This window comes from Sapajus apella, unplaced genomic scaffold, assembly GCF_009761245.1.
Source record: "Sapajus apella isolate SASKATOON/1434 unplaced genomic scaffold, GSC_monkey_1.0 scaffold218, whole genome shotgun sequence".
NCBI classification, from domain to species: Eukaryota; Metazoa; Chordata; class Mammalia; order Primates; family Cebidae; genus Sapajus; species Sapajus apella.
In genome coordinates, this window is record NW_022437158.1 from 125,611 (window position 1) to 139,957 (window position 14,347).

The 14,347-nt window shown below is 64.6% G+C and overlaps 1 protein-coding gene across 1 annotated transcript in view; it reads left to right on the plus strand.

Annotated features, from left to right (window-relative positions):
• Nucleotides 1-380: 380 nt before the first annotated feature.
• The window catches only part of MMP17 (matrix metallopeptidase 17), a 22,584-nt gene continuing 8,617 nt past the window's right edge, over nt 381-14,347 (plus strand). The window contains exons 1-5 of the mRNA XM_032270870.1: nt 381-608; nt 8,981-9,113; nt 9,403-9,532; nt 11,438-11,721; nt 12,515-12,691. Coding sequence (XP_032126761.1) covers nt 447-608; nt 8,981-9,113; nt 9,403-9,532; nt 11,438-11,721; nt 12,515-12,691 — 886 coding nt within the window. The 5' untranslated portion in view covers nt 381-446. The remainder of the gene's footprint in view (nt 609-8,980; nt 9,114-9,402; nt 9,533-11,437; nt 11,722-12,514; nt 12,692-14,347) is intronic.

Genomic DNA, 14,347 nt, shown 5'->3' on the forward strand with positions numbered 1-14,347 from the left:
CCCTCCCTCTCCCACGGTCCGCGGGCTCCACCAAGCGCCCACCCGCTGCGCTGCGACTGCGGCTCCGGCTCCGGGATCCGAACCCGGGTCCGAAGCCGGCCCTTGGGCGCCGTGGGGGAGGGCCTGGAAGTGCGTCTGGAGAGCGGGGTCAGGGTCCACTCCCCCCGGGCGGCCGGGACCCCCACCCCTGCGCCAGTCCCGCGCATCCCCCGCCGCCCCAGGCCGTCCCAAGACACTCCGGGAAACGCCTTCCCGTGACGCCGCGGACCCCGTCCCCTAGCAGACCCAGCGGGGCGGGCCCTTTAAGGGGCGGGTCTCATCAGCATACATTTGCATGGCCCCGCCCCGCCGCTGGGAGCTGCCGCGCGGCGCTCAGTCCGGCGGGGGCGCCGCGGAGAGCGGAGGGCGCGGACCCTGCTCGCCGCCCGCGGACCCATGTGAGCGCCATGCGGCGCCGCGCCGCCTGGGGACCCGGCCCTTCGCCCCCGCCGCCCCCCGGACCCGGGCTCCGGCCGCTGCCGCCGCTGCTGCTGCTGCTGCTGGCGCTGGGGACCCGCGGGGGCTGCGCCGCGCCCGCGCCGCGCGCCGAGGACCTCAGCCTGGGAGTGGTGAGCGCGGCCGGGGGCGCGGGGCCGGGGGCGGGGGGGGGGCGCGGAGCTCCGGGGCCGGCGCCAGGGGTCCCCGCGGGCCGGGCGGCGGGGGCCCGGCAGAGCCCCGCGGTGCGCGTCGGCGTCGCCCGGGAGCCCTGGACCCATTTCCTGGATGGGGAGACTGAGGCAGGCGCGCGGGTGAGCGGCCGGGCGAGCGCCCGCGGATCTGGCAGGCGCCGGCTCCCGTCCCGGCTCCGTGCGTCCGGAGCGCGCCGCCGCCGCGGGAGCCCGTGGAGTTGCGAGAGGCCGCCTGCCCGGAGCCCGGGTCCCCGGCTTGCAGCGGCCGCAGAGCGGCCGGGGTGGGCGAGAGCAGCCTTCGCGGCCGCCCCGAGCCCTGCGCGCTGCGTGCGTTCCGGGTGGGAGTGGCGGAGCAGGGGCTGCGGAGTGGGGGCACCCCGAAAGTCTTGGGACCCTGAGTTTGCTGGGTTGAGGGTGCTGGGGGCACAGGGAAGCCGGCCCCAGCTCCCCTGAGCGTGGCCCTGGCCCCAGCCTCCTTTCCCTCCCCCCGGGTCGGCCAGGCTGGCCCTCTAGCCCGGGTCCCGTGCTCAGCCGGGGACTGGGGAGAGCCTTCCTCACCCCACACGCAGCCTCTGTCCCCAGCTCAGCTTGGGAGCCCTGGCGGGGGCAGCGCCGCGGTCTCTTCCCACAGCCCCCTCCCCTGTTCCGCAGCCCGGACCGGCGTCTCCTGTGAACCCGGAAGATTTAGAGCGGACGTCGGGGGGTCAGCGCCCCCCGGCTGGGGCGGTCGGGTGGACTCCGACTGGGTTGGGCGATTCCTTCTGAGGCTCCTGCCCCAGCGCTGCCCTCACTGTACCCTGACCCAGGGACTCTGGGCCGAGGCCTCCCCGCCCGCGCAAGTGCTGGGCCCTGGTCTCCCAGTGGGGTCCTGGCAGGGCCTCTCACCCAGCGCCTGGGACTTTCAGGTGCTCCAAAACCTTCGGGTCTGAGCAAGTCAGCGCAGGTGGATTTCAGGCAGTCGAGGCATTTGAAAGGGGCACTTGGGTGGCACCTGCAGCCCCTGTGGTTGGCAGGGCTTGGCCAGGGGGTCTGGATGGAAGCCGGCTTGGCCCCAGGCCCCAAAGCCATCTGGGACAGTGCTGGCCACTGCCCCTGCTACCCGGGGGCCAGATGCCTGCAGGCCCCCACAGTGGCTTCCTTCCAGCCAGGCCGCCTGTGAAATTGGGGTGCCCCCACCTCCTCAAGACCCCTTTGTAGCTGGGGGTTTCCGTGATCCCCCACTGAGAAGCACGCCCTGGGGATCTGGTGTCTCCAGCTCTGAAGGGAAGGGAACCCAGGCTCCAGGGTGCTGCAGAAGGGGCCGGGGCAATGCCAGGGGAGGACTCCAGGTGGGGCCCACACGCGCAGGAGGGACCACTGGCCAAGCCCTGTCGGCTGATCAGACCCAGCGTGACCCACCTGCCCGCCTGCCCAGAGAGTGGGTCGGGCACCCTCCTCCTGGCTGGTACCTGCGCCTTGGTCTCTCCTGGCACCCGGGGATCACCCGCCTTGTGCCCTGCGGTGGGATCGAGCGGCGGTCGTGGCTCCTCAGCCCGGCCGGGGGCAGTGAGTGGGGCCCGGCGTCCAGCCGGAGAGGGAGGACGCTGCGGGCAGCCCCCTGCATGGTGCCCCCTCGGGGTCCAGCCGGCCTGGTGGCACCTCCGTCCTGTCCGGGCCTGCTGCTCACACTGGCGGTGCGGGGCGGCCTCTGCCGGCCCCTGGGGGAAGCGCGGGCGAGCTCAGGCCCAGGGCAGGCAGCTTCCCGGCTGGGAGGGACAGGGAGGCCAGGATCTGGGCGGAAGCGGGGACTCCCTCACCGCCCCCTCTCAGGTCTGGGCGCCAGGAAGGAGAAGGGCCCCTTTGTCCGAGAGACCGGCTCCCGCAGGCTGAGCTGCACGCAGGGGAGGCCCGCCCCGGAGCGCCCCCTGTTAGCACGTGAACAAGGCCGGGATTCAGGCTGCTGGGCCGCACGGCGGGGACAAAAGAGCGCCCTGTGCCCCCGTCCTCGGCGGGGCTGCGAGTCCTTGCAGGCCTGAGATTTTTGTCCTCCTGTGTTTTGAGTAGGACACAGCGCGCAGCCCAGGGTCTCCGCAGGCGTCCGCACCCCTCCCGCCCTGGCTCCTTCTCCAGCGGGTCTGGGCATCGATGGGACGCGGCTCTCGGTGCCTTATTTCCTCACGGTGGCACTGTGCTGCCCGTGGGCTTCGCCGTCTCTGCTCCACAGCTGTCTGGAGTGTCTGAGCCGCCGTCTGTTCCCGGCCTGCAGCCTGGACCTGGCTGGGACTCCCCAGACTCGCCCAGGGCATCTCGCGACCGGGTCCCGGGGGCAGCTGTGTGGTAGCAGGCTTGACAAACTTCTAAAGTTTCTGCTTCGTCTCCTCTCCAGCACAGCCTGTGGCCGTCATCACTGCGCCCACGGCAGAGTGGCAGCTCCCTTGGTCTTCTGCCTGGGGTGGGGCGGGGAGTGGGGGTGGTGTTGCTGAGGTTGTGGGAGGCTGGGCCAGATGGTGCCTGGTGGCAGCCGCCCTCCACATCCTGGTCTCCGCTGCTGGCCTCTGGGTCCCTGGCCCTCAGGACCTCATCATCACCCTGGCTGGGGTCAGGGTGTCCCCTGACACCCTGCAGATGGTCCCAGAGCGTCAGCAGAGCACCCCCAGCCAAAACCAAGACAGGCAGGAGTGTGAGACCACGCCTGATTTTGCCGTGAGAGGCGTCTGCGTGTCCGTGCTGCTCGGTCCCCTCCTGACACCCGGCGCCTGCGTGTCCGTGCTGCTCAGTCCCCTCCTGACACCCGGCACCTGCGTGTCCGTGCTGCTCGGTCCCCTCCTGACACCCACCTTCATGGCGCAGGAGATGTCGCTTCCCTCGGACGTGGGCTCTGCGACCCACGTACCGGGCCTCAGTCTCCCTGTCTGTGCGGTGGGGCCAGGGAGGACAGGCTGCCGTACCATCAGCGGGGGTGCCTCCGTGGTTCAGGGGCGGGAAGGGGGAAGGCTGGAGGGGACCAGGGTGTTCTCTGATGCTGTCCTGGGGCTTCAGGGCGCTTTGCGCATGCGTGCATTTACCTTCTGTTGGCAGCAGCTCCGGAGGGACGCTTGCCCTGGCTCTGGACGCGGGGAAGGTGTCAGGCGCACGCGGGGCGGCACCTCTGTCATGTAGGGACTGGGGGCCTCCTGAACACCTGCCTCTGGGGTTCGGGGCCCTGCTGGCACCGTCTGGCTCACGGCAGGGACAGGACGGGGTGGTCCGGGAAGGATGCGGAGCCCAGCTTCCCCTGTGGTGCAGTACTAGGCAAGTCCCCTCCTCATGCTGGCCCAAGGGCCCCACATGCCCTGGCCCACCTCTTTCTCCTTCCCCCCGGCAACCGACTCTGTCCCACTGGCTCCTCTGTGCTGCGCGTTTCCCTGCAGAAGGGCCTTTGCACTGCTGTCCCCACTGCCGTGGGCACCGCCTCGCATGTTACCTGGACAGCTCCTTCTCGTCTTGCTGGTCACAGCCCATGTCCCCCAGGATGTTCCCTGGACACCCATTTCTTCAGCCCTCCAGCCCGTCTCTCACCCCTGCATAGCACAGTGGTCAGCGGCTCTGTAGCCAAGGATAACTCCCTGTGCCTCAGTGTTCTCATCTGTAAACTGGGAGTAATAAGAGCACCCACTTCGCAAGGTTAACCCACGGTTTTGTGAGCACCTGCTTTGTGCCAGGTACCCCCCAGCAGGGACCGCCCCAGCCTCACCGTGCCTGAGGGAGGTGGCAGGAATGGCAGGGGTGTGAATGAGATGGGCGTGGACGGCGTGGGCGTGGACGGCGTGGGCGTGGATGGGTAGTGCTGGATAATTGTTGGCTGTTGGGATGGAGAACAGTTATCAAGTAGTCCTGTTCAGGACGTCATGGCCGCCTGAGACTCATGTCACAAACATGTTCACATTTGCTATTTATCCTCCCCACACTCCTGTCCTCCCCTATGGGCAGTGGGATGGGGTCCTCTGGTCTTAGCCTCTCCCACTTGCTCAGACTGATGGACAGACTTAAGAGGGAATCTGGCAGTGCCCCTGGCTGGGGCCAAGGGATCACTCCAACCGAGGGTCAGCAGCCAGAGGCGGCCAGTGCAAGGGGACCCCCGCATGGCCGGTGGGTCAGACACAGTTAGACCATGGATCCATCACTGACGGTGTGCTGTGTGACCACAGGCAGGTTATCCACATGCCCTGAGCCTTAGTTTTCTCATCTGTAAAATGGGGCTGAGGACATCTCCTCTCCCCTACCCCCCTCCCACCCCATGCAGGTCGGGTCACAGATGAGTGTGGGGGGCCGGGCCCTCATTCATCTGCAGGGGCCAGGCCCAGGCGCCACCCCCATGGCACAGCAGGGCCACAGATGCACCGCCAGCCAGGGTGCCCTGGGCGGGAGAGGCCGACACAACCAATCAGTGCAACCCAGAGCCAGGGGGCAGGGGCTGCATGCCGTAAACTCCCTAAAAACCGTCCGAGGGAATTCTGTGCTGTGTGCATTGCACCCCCTCAAGGCTGGAAACAGGCACGCACTGTGGCAGACAGGCAGGACTGTGAACCGCGAATCCGGAGTGGGCCGGGCCCGCATCTGCGTCAGAGCCAGGGGCTGCAGGCGCCTGCTTCCTGCCTGTGCTCCCCAACGGGGCAGGGCCCCGCCTCTGGCCTCTGTGTCCCCATCTTTAGTAATAATGGCCCAGCCCATGGGAGGAGCAGGAGAGCGCCGCCTCTCCTAGGCGGCTCCAGAAACTATCATCAGCCAGGGGGCGGCTGCCTTGGGTTGGGGCTCCCTGGAGCTCCCAGCAGCCCCTCTCCCACCTCCTCCCTCCTCCCGGCAATACCTCCCCCTCCCCGGTGGCCTTCTGGAAGGTTCACCCTGCTGCTGCTGCAGCACCCTCCCGATGCAGCCTCCGTTGCCCTGGAGACAGCAGTCTCCGTGGCGACAGCAGTCAAGATCCAGCAGCGGCAGCGGGTGGGTGTAGGTACTCTGGGGGCAGGGGTGGGGAGGGGAAGAGGGTCTGGGCCCCCGCCTTAGGGTCCATCCTATGGCAGGCATCCGCCCACCTGCTGTGGGCAGGAGTACGTCAGAATAGAGGCCTGGGGAGGGGAGCCAGGGCAGGGAGAGGCCACTGCATTTGCCCCAAGGTGCTGGCTGTGGGGGCCTTTTTGCCCCAGAACCGTGCTCCGGCTCGGGCCTGCGCCTGGTTAACGCCCCGTTTAGCTAACACGCTCACCTTGCTGCCGCCACCCTTATTTAGCCTGAGTTGACATTTCCAAGCCCTGGCCAAGAATCGGCCGCCCCTCCCAGATGGAACTGAGCTGCCTGGGGAGCGGCTTGCTGCCCTCTTCCCCGAAGGCTCGGGCTTCCCCGAAGCTGGGAGCACAGGGCGGTGTGGCACTGGGCAAGGGCACCCTGTGGGCTCAGGAGGCCCCCCCCCCGGAGCAGGCGGCCGCTTCTACCTGTGTCCACCCGAAAGCCAGTGGCCCTCAAACCCACAAGGCTGGTCTGTCAGGGTGCCCCTGCAAACTAGGAAGTGGCTCCCACCCTCCCACTCTACCCCCCAGACAGCCCCTCCCAGAATGCTGAGCCTGAGATGGGGCGCAGCACCTGGGCACACACGTGTAGGGTGGGAGCCCCGACAGCCCTGCCCCACAGACCTGCTGCCCCAAGATGTGACGCCACGGGTGACTGCGTGTTGGCCGTGGGCGGGGCTGCCTGCCCCAGGACGGTGCTGGAACCCTTGTTCTTAGAGCTGAAACAGGCTGGCCGCTCACACCTGCCGCTAAACCGCTGCTTCCAAAGGTCGGGAACATTCCACAGCCACTGGGAGAGCTGCCCGCCAGGCCCGGTTCCACTTTCCCAAAATGCATGTGGCCCCGTGGCCAGACTGCCTAGCTCCCCAGGGACCAGAGGAAGGGGTACCCCAGCCTGCCGCCAGCCATGACCCCAGCTTACAGATGGGAAGGCTAGGGGTGCGGGGTCCTCCCAAGGGGGTCTCAGTGCCTGCTGGCCCAACCCAGGCAGCAGCTGGCCTGGGTAGGAAAGGCACCTGCCTGTATGGGCCCTTCCCTGGTAAGGGGGCAGGGGGTCATCATCCAGTATCATAGATGGTGTGAGGAAATTCCAGAGGGCTTCCTGGAGGAGGTGACAGGCTTGTAACCACGAGGCACAGTGGCCCTGTGGAGCTGGGATCTTAACAAAGAACTAAAAAGTGCACGTATTTAATGCAGAATGTGCTGATGAGTGTTGCTTCAGCACCTAGAGTGGGGACCGGCCTGGGGACACCCTCCGTAAACGCTTTGGGTACATGGCAGTGTGGGGCTGGACACCCGGAGCCAAGGATCCCCACGGTCTGGAGATCGGGACAAAAGTGGGAGGCCAGTCTGCCGGGGCCAGCACGCAGGCGCACAGCAGCTATCCCACCCCGTGTGAGTGGAGGCTGCCTCCCCAAGGCCCTGCCGCAGAGCTGCCCACCCCAGTCACGAATGTCCACTTTGACGTCCGTCCTGCCTCTAGCCTTGGAGAGGCCCCCAGACCCGAGGGGTTCTACATGCACACTCTTGGCTTCCCCTCAGGGCTGTGGGGGGGGGCTGGGGCTGGGTCAGCAGGGTTTGGAGAGGGGTAAAGGCACAGAGGGAGGGCCCGGGAAGGACTCTGGCTCCTGAACGGGGAACCTTGGGGCGTGCAGATCCCATGCGGTGTCTTGTGCGGCCCCTCCTGGCCAGCACGGGCCTGTGGCCGATGCCCCTGGGACCTCCAGGACGATGGCATTCCTCTCAGCACTGCCCGCCGATGGGCAGGAGGGTTGGCCAGGACCGCGCCGTCACCAGCTCACAGAGAAGCTCAGGCAGGAGCTGCAGACCAGAACCCGGGGGCCCAGCAGGCGGCATAAATGAGTCGCAGGCATTTTTTTTTCTTTTTTTCTTTTTTTTTTTTTGAGACGGAGTTTCACTCTTGTTACCCAGGCTGGAGTGCAATGGCGCGATCTCGGCTCACCGCAACCTCCGCCTCCTGGGTTCAGGCAACTCTCCTGCCTCAGCCTCCTGAGTAGTTGGGATTACAGGCACGCGCCACCATGCCCAGCTAATTTTTTGTTTTTTTAGTAGAGACGGGGTTTCACCATGTTGACCAGGATGGTCTCGATCTCTTGATCGGTGGATCTCGTGATCCACCCGCCTCGGCCTCCCAAAGTGCTGGGATTACAGGCGTGAGCCACCACGCCCAGCGCAGGCATTTTTTAAATGTCCACCAGAGAAAAAAAAAAGACAGGTCTGCAGGCTGGGCAGGGACCCCAGCATGTCACCCCTGCTGTGGTTCCCCCAGCTGGCGAGTGTCCACAAGGCAGAGCAGGAGCCTCATTGAAGCCTGCAAGTGGGCACGGGTGCCACTGCAGTTGAAGAAACTGAAGCTGAGGGTGGAGGCAGCCCCCACAGATGGCACCCAGGTCCCCCGTCCCTGGGGCCCCTCCAGGGTAGCAGAGACGACTGGGGCTCGGGGCCAGGGCTTGGTTTGTGCCCAGGTTGAAGGGCTGCCCCCGTTCCTGCTCCCACTCAGCTCGGATGTGGGTAGCCTCCCACCCACCCCAGTGCGCCCTTCAGAGCAGAGCTGGTGCTGGTGTGAGCATTTTCCACATCCCGGCTGACATCCTCGTCACCAGCCTGCCAAGGACTCAGGAAGCAGCCCAGGGGGTAGACTGCCTCGCCTCGGGCACACGGCAGGGAGGTGGCTGAGTGGGGCTCACCTGCTTTTGCAGCCTGGCTGGAGCCTGGCTTTGGTTTGTGAGACAGGTTCTCACTGTTGCAGTCCCCGCCTCGGCTCCCACAGTGCTGGGATCTCAGGCCTGAGCCACGGCGCCAGGCAAGCCTGGGCTCTTATCTCCCCCGTGAAAGAACAGCCACGGCCCAATTCCTCAAACTGGTGTCTGTGCACTGCCTTTCTCAGCTGGGATTTCAGACCTTGAGGCCCAGACTGCCCTGTCACACGTCAGCTGAGAGCCTGCATTTGACACTGGCCACACTTAAGAGCCTTTTTAATGTTCCCTGGTATTTTGCAGCCTCAGAGGCATGGGGTGGGGCAGGGTTGCCGTGAGTGGTTGTCCAGGTCGTGCACTGCGCAAGCTCACATCATCGAAGGCACATCAGTTTTGTTAAGACACTTTTCCAGCAGCTGCCTGGGGAAGAGGCAAGAGGTGCCTTTTGGGCAGATTGGGGGCCGGGTGGTAATCAGGCTGGGAAGGGCCTGGCGGAGCAGCGGTGGCCTGTGGCAGGCTTCGTGCTGGGTAGGACCAGGCCCTCGCTGCACCCCCTCACCCTGCCCTCTGCCTTCAGGAGTGGCTAAGCAGGTTTGGTTACCTGCCCCCAGCTGACCCCGCAACAGGACAGCTGCAGACGCAAGAGGAGCTGTCCAGGGCCATCACAGCCATGCAGCAGTTTGGCGGCCTGGAGGCCACCGGCATCCTGGGTCAGTTCTCCAGGGGGGCAGCGGGTGGCCTGCCTTGCTGTGGCCCCCGTCAGGCCTGCGCCAGCCAGCCATGCCCCTTCCGACCCGCCACAGCCCTGCCCTATGCTTGAATGGAACTGGGTCCCGGCCTGGTGTAGCTCGGGGCCTGGGGCTGGTCCCCGCAGTGGGTGGGAGGAGGGGGTGGCACGGAGGTTGGTGCCAGAGTCAGGGCTCTCTGCCTTGGGGGTGCTTGGGATCCTAGGCTGGGGGTTAGGCGAGGCTAGGCTCTGAGCTCCACGCACCCCTGCAGACGAGGCCACCCTGGCCCTGATGAGAACCCCTCGCTGCTCCCTTCCGGACCTCCCCGTCCTGACCCAGGCTCGCAGGAGACGCCATACTGCAGCCCCACCCAAGTGGAACAAGAGGAACCTGTCATGGAGGTGAGTGCGTGGCCGGGGTGAGGAGCGGGGTCTCCGTGGAGGTGGGTGCGTGGCCGGGGTCGGGAGCGGGGCCCCCGTGGAGGTGGGTGCATGGCTGGGGTGGGGAGCAGGTCCCCCATGAAGGTGGGCACGTGGGCACGTGGCTGGGTGAGGAGCAGGGTCTCTGGAGGTGGGTGCGTGGCCGGGGTGGGGAGCGGGGTCTCCGTGGAGGTGGGTGTGTGGCTGGGGTGGGGAGCGGGGCCCCCATGAAGGTGGGCACGTGGGCACATGGCTGGGTGAGGAGCGGGGTCTCCATGGAGGTGGGTGCGTGGCTGGGGTGGGGAGCGGGGCCCCCGTGGAGGTGGGCACGTGGTGGGCACATGGCTGGGTGAGGAGCGGGGTCTCTGTGTCTCCATGTCTGTGCCTCTGTAGATGCCCACAAGCCGGGGTATTGAGATGCAGCAGGAGCTCTCTCCCCGCTCTGGAGGCCAGGAGTCCATGTGAAAAAGTGGGCGGGGTGGCGCCCTCAGGAGGCAGAGGGCACATGCGTCCCAGGCTCTGTCCAGCTGTGCAGTTGCTGGCAGCCGTTGGCAGAATCACCAGCCTCTGCCTCCGCCCCGGCCTGTCTGTGCGCCAGCGCCTCTCCCATGTCGCATCAGGACATTCCTTGGATTTAGGGCCCCCATTCCAGTATGACATCCACAAAGTCCCTATTTCCTTTGTGTTTTTGAGGCAGGGTCTGTCACCATGGCTGGAGTGCAGTGGCACAATCACAGCTCACTGCAGCCCTGGCCTCCGGGGCTCAAGCAGTCCTCCTGCCTCAGCCTCCTGAGCAGCTGGGACCAGACATGCACATCACCACACCTCACTAATTTTTTTGTTTTTTTGACACGTCTCGCTCTGTCACCCAGGCTGGAGGGCAGTCTTGGCTCACCGCAACCTCAGCCTCCCAAGTAGCTGGGATTACAGGCATGAGCCACCGTGCCCGACTAATTTTTTATGTTTTTAGTAGAGACAGGGCTGGGCACGGTGGCTCATGCCTGTAATCCCAGCACTTTGGGAGGCCAAGGTGGGTGGATCATTTGCGGTCAGGAATTTGAGACCAGCCTGGCCAACATGGCAAGACCCCATCGCTACTAAAAATACAAAAATTAGCTGGGTGTGGTGGCGTGCGCCTGTAATCCCAGCTATTGAGGAGGCTGAGGCAGGAGAATCACTTGAACCTGGGAGGCGGAGACGGCAGTGAGCCGAGAGCACACCACTGCACCCCAGCCTGGAAGACGTAGTGAGACTCGGTCTCAAAAAAAAAATAGATAGGGGTTTCGCCGTGGTGGCCAGGCCGGTCTCGAACTCCTGAGCTCAAGCAGTCCGCCCATCCTGGCCTCCCAAAGTGCTGGGGCTGCAAATGCGGCCGCCACGCCCAGCCAACACTATTTCCAAAGCAGACCACATCCTCAGGCCAGGGTGGACGTGAATTTGGTGGGACACTATTTGACCCACACACCTGTACTGGTCCCCTTCTGCTGTCTCCTGGGGTCAAAACTGGCTCAGAGGGGTCCTGCTGGTGTGAGCTGATGACTAGAGAGAGCCCCTTCTGCGGGGAGCAGGGCTGGGGCAGGCGGGGCATACCCGCTGAGGGCCCTGGGCTGATGGCTCCGCGTGGGAGCTCACGTTTGCTGTGGTCTGGGATCTCAGCCCTCCTGGGCTGTCTTTTCCCTCCCTCCCTGCCTCATCCATCCCGGGTGAACTCCTGGGACCCTCATGGGGCGTCGGACATGTCTCCTGGCACGGGAGAAAGGCAGAAGATGGGGAGACACTCTGGTGGGCATGGGTACCTCCCGGGCTGAGGAGGGCGTTCGGAGAGCCTCGGCCTGGGGCATGCAGCCTGCTCCCCGTGACTGGACTCTGGCTGACCCCTGCCCGCAGGGTCCGGACGTTCCCTCGGGACTCACCGCTGGGCCGTGACACGGTGCGCGCACTCATGTACTACGCCCTCAAGGTCTGGAGTGACATCGCACCCCTGAACTTCCATGAGGTGGCAGGCAGCACCGCCGACATCCAGATCGACTTCTCCAAGGCCGACCACAATGACGGCTACCCCTTCGACGGCCCTGGCGGCACCGTGGCCCACGCCTTCTTCCCCAGCGACCACCACACTGCAGGGGACACCCACTTTGACGACGATGAGGCCTGGACCTTCCGCTCCTCGGGTGTGTCTGGGGCGGCCCCCAGGGCGGGATCAGGGGCCCTGGCAGCCCTTGATACCGAGGAGCAGCCGTGGCTCCCCACGTGGCGCCCCCGTGTCCAGCCCCACGGCTGGAAACGCTCACTGCTCCTGAGCACGGCCGGGCATTTCCCACAGGCTGACCTCGCAGTGCCTGTGCTCACCCGGCTGAGCTCGCTAGGTGCTGGCCTGTTGGGCGGGGACGAGCCTGTCCCTGCCACGTCCTCAGCACCCGAGGGAGGGCACGGGAGGAGGCCTGTGAGTCCTCTGTGTCCATGGCTTGGAGTCGCTCCTGCTAAGTACCATTGTCTGCAGAAGTCACGGCTCTGCCGAGGCCGTTCCAAGCCGGACTGTGGCCTCGGGGGACCAGGTCGTCCTGGGAGCCAGGCCCATCCCATGGGGTCTGGGTTGGAGGGGTCAGTGCCCACAGCGTCGGGTCTCAGGCCGTCTGTCCAACACCGGGCCCCCTGTAACCCAGGCCCAGGTACAGGGTGTTATCTGTGTGGCCTTGTGCAGAAGAGGCTGTCGGCCCCTCTGTGAGTGACACAAAGATGCCAGGCCTGAGAAACCTGGCAGGCCCCACAGAGACCCCGGGGCAATCATATTAATTCCAAATCACCCTGCAGAATCCGTCTGGCGTGGCGGACACCAAGGCATCCCCTGTGGGCACCCCAGACTGGGCCCACCCCACCCCACAGCATGGCAGAGGCCTGCTGGTCCCTCCTCACAGGAACAGGGCCCCTCCTGCCCTTGGTTCACATGGCTCCCTGTGTCCCCAGATGCCCACGGGATGGATCTGTTTGCAGTGGCTGTCCACGAGTTCGGCCACGCCATCGGGTTGAGCCACGTGGCCACCGCACACTCCATCATGCGGCCGTACTACCAGGGCCCGGTGGGTGACCCGCTGCGCTACAGGCTGCCCTACGAGGACAGGGTGCGCGTCTGGCAGCTGTACGGTGAGTGTCTCCCCGAAACCAGACGCAGCTCCCCTGGGAGAGGGGTCAGAAATCCTAGGCACCCCCGAGCAGAGCCCCTACTGTCCCTCTGTATATGGTGCTGTGCCAGGCGGGACCCTCTGGCCTGTCCACAGAGCCCATCGCTGACGTCCCCAGGTGGGTCAGAATTCCACCTCTGTGCCCCAGACACTGACGTTACGACAGGCAGCGGTGATGGTGTCCCAGGCGCGTGCGGGTCACATTTCGGGTCTTAAATCATCTCATCTTTAGAACACTTTAAGCAGTGAAAAAAAAAATCTGATCTTTGTGGCCATGTAAGGTAGTGACTACGTCCCCCTCTTTGTAGATGAGAAAACTGAGGCACCCGGAGGTCCGTAGATTGGGCAGGAAACCCAAGAGTAGCAGAGTCGGGCCCCAGGGCCCCTTCTGCTGGGTTCACATCAGGAAGTGCGGCGGAGCCCCTGTCCTGGGAGCTGGTGCCGCAGGGAGACCGCACACGTGCATCAGAGGCCGGCATGGTCACCTGACTTACACCAGCCCCAGCTGCCCCCGCACCGCCCACCACACTCTACAGGAGTGCTGCCCCCACCGCCCAGACCCCTCATGGCCTCAGCGTCATCCTTGACACTTCACATGCTCTGACATGCATGCATAGTTTCCACTGTAGAAAAACTCACATCCCATGCAATTCACCGTTTTGGCTGGGCACGGTGGCTCACGCCTGTAATCCCAGCACTTTGGGAGGCCGAGGCAGGCGGATCATTTGAGGTCAGGAGTTTGAAACCAGCCTGGCCAGTATGGCAAAACCACATGTCTACTAAAAATACAAAAATTAGCCGGGCGTGGTGGCATGTGTCTGTAATCCCAGCTACTCAGGAGGCTGAGGCAGGAGAATGGCTTGAACCCGGGAGGCGGAGGTTGTAGTGAGCCCAGATCACGCCACTGCACTCCAGCCTGGGTGACAGAGCGAGACTCTGTCTCAAAAAAAAAAGAAAGAAAGAAATTCACCATTTCAACTGTACACTTCCATGCGTTTAGGACACTCACAAGGTTGTGCAGATGCCACCTCTGTCTGATTCTAGAACTTTCTTTTTTTTGTGAGAGACAGGGTTTCACCATATTGGTCAGGCTGCTCTCGAACTCTGAACCTTGGGTGATCAGCCCGCCTCAGCCTCCCAAAGTGCTGGGATTACAGGCATGAGCCACTGCACCCAGCCCTGGTTCTAGAACTTTCTAATCACCCACTGCTACCAAAGGGGACCTGACACCCATCCCAGGCCCCACCTTGGCCCCTGGCAACCCCACTACTGACCGACTCTTCTCCATAGATCAGCCTCTGATGCAGCCATGCAACCTTTTGTGTCTGGATTCTTTTTATTTTTTTGAGACGGAGTCTCGCGCTGTTGCCCAGGCTTGAGTGCGTCTCGGCTCACTGCAGCCTCCGCCTCCCAGGTTCACGGGATTCTCCTGCCTCAGCCTCCCGAGTCGCTGGGATTACAGGCACACACCACTACACCCACTAATTTTTTTGTATTTTTAATAAAGACAGGGTTTCACTACATTGGCCAGACTGGTCTCAAACTCCTGACCCTGTGATCTGCCTGCCTTGGCCTCCCAAAGTGCTGGGATTACAGGCGCAAGCCACCATGCCCAGCC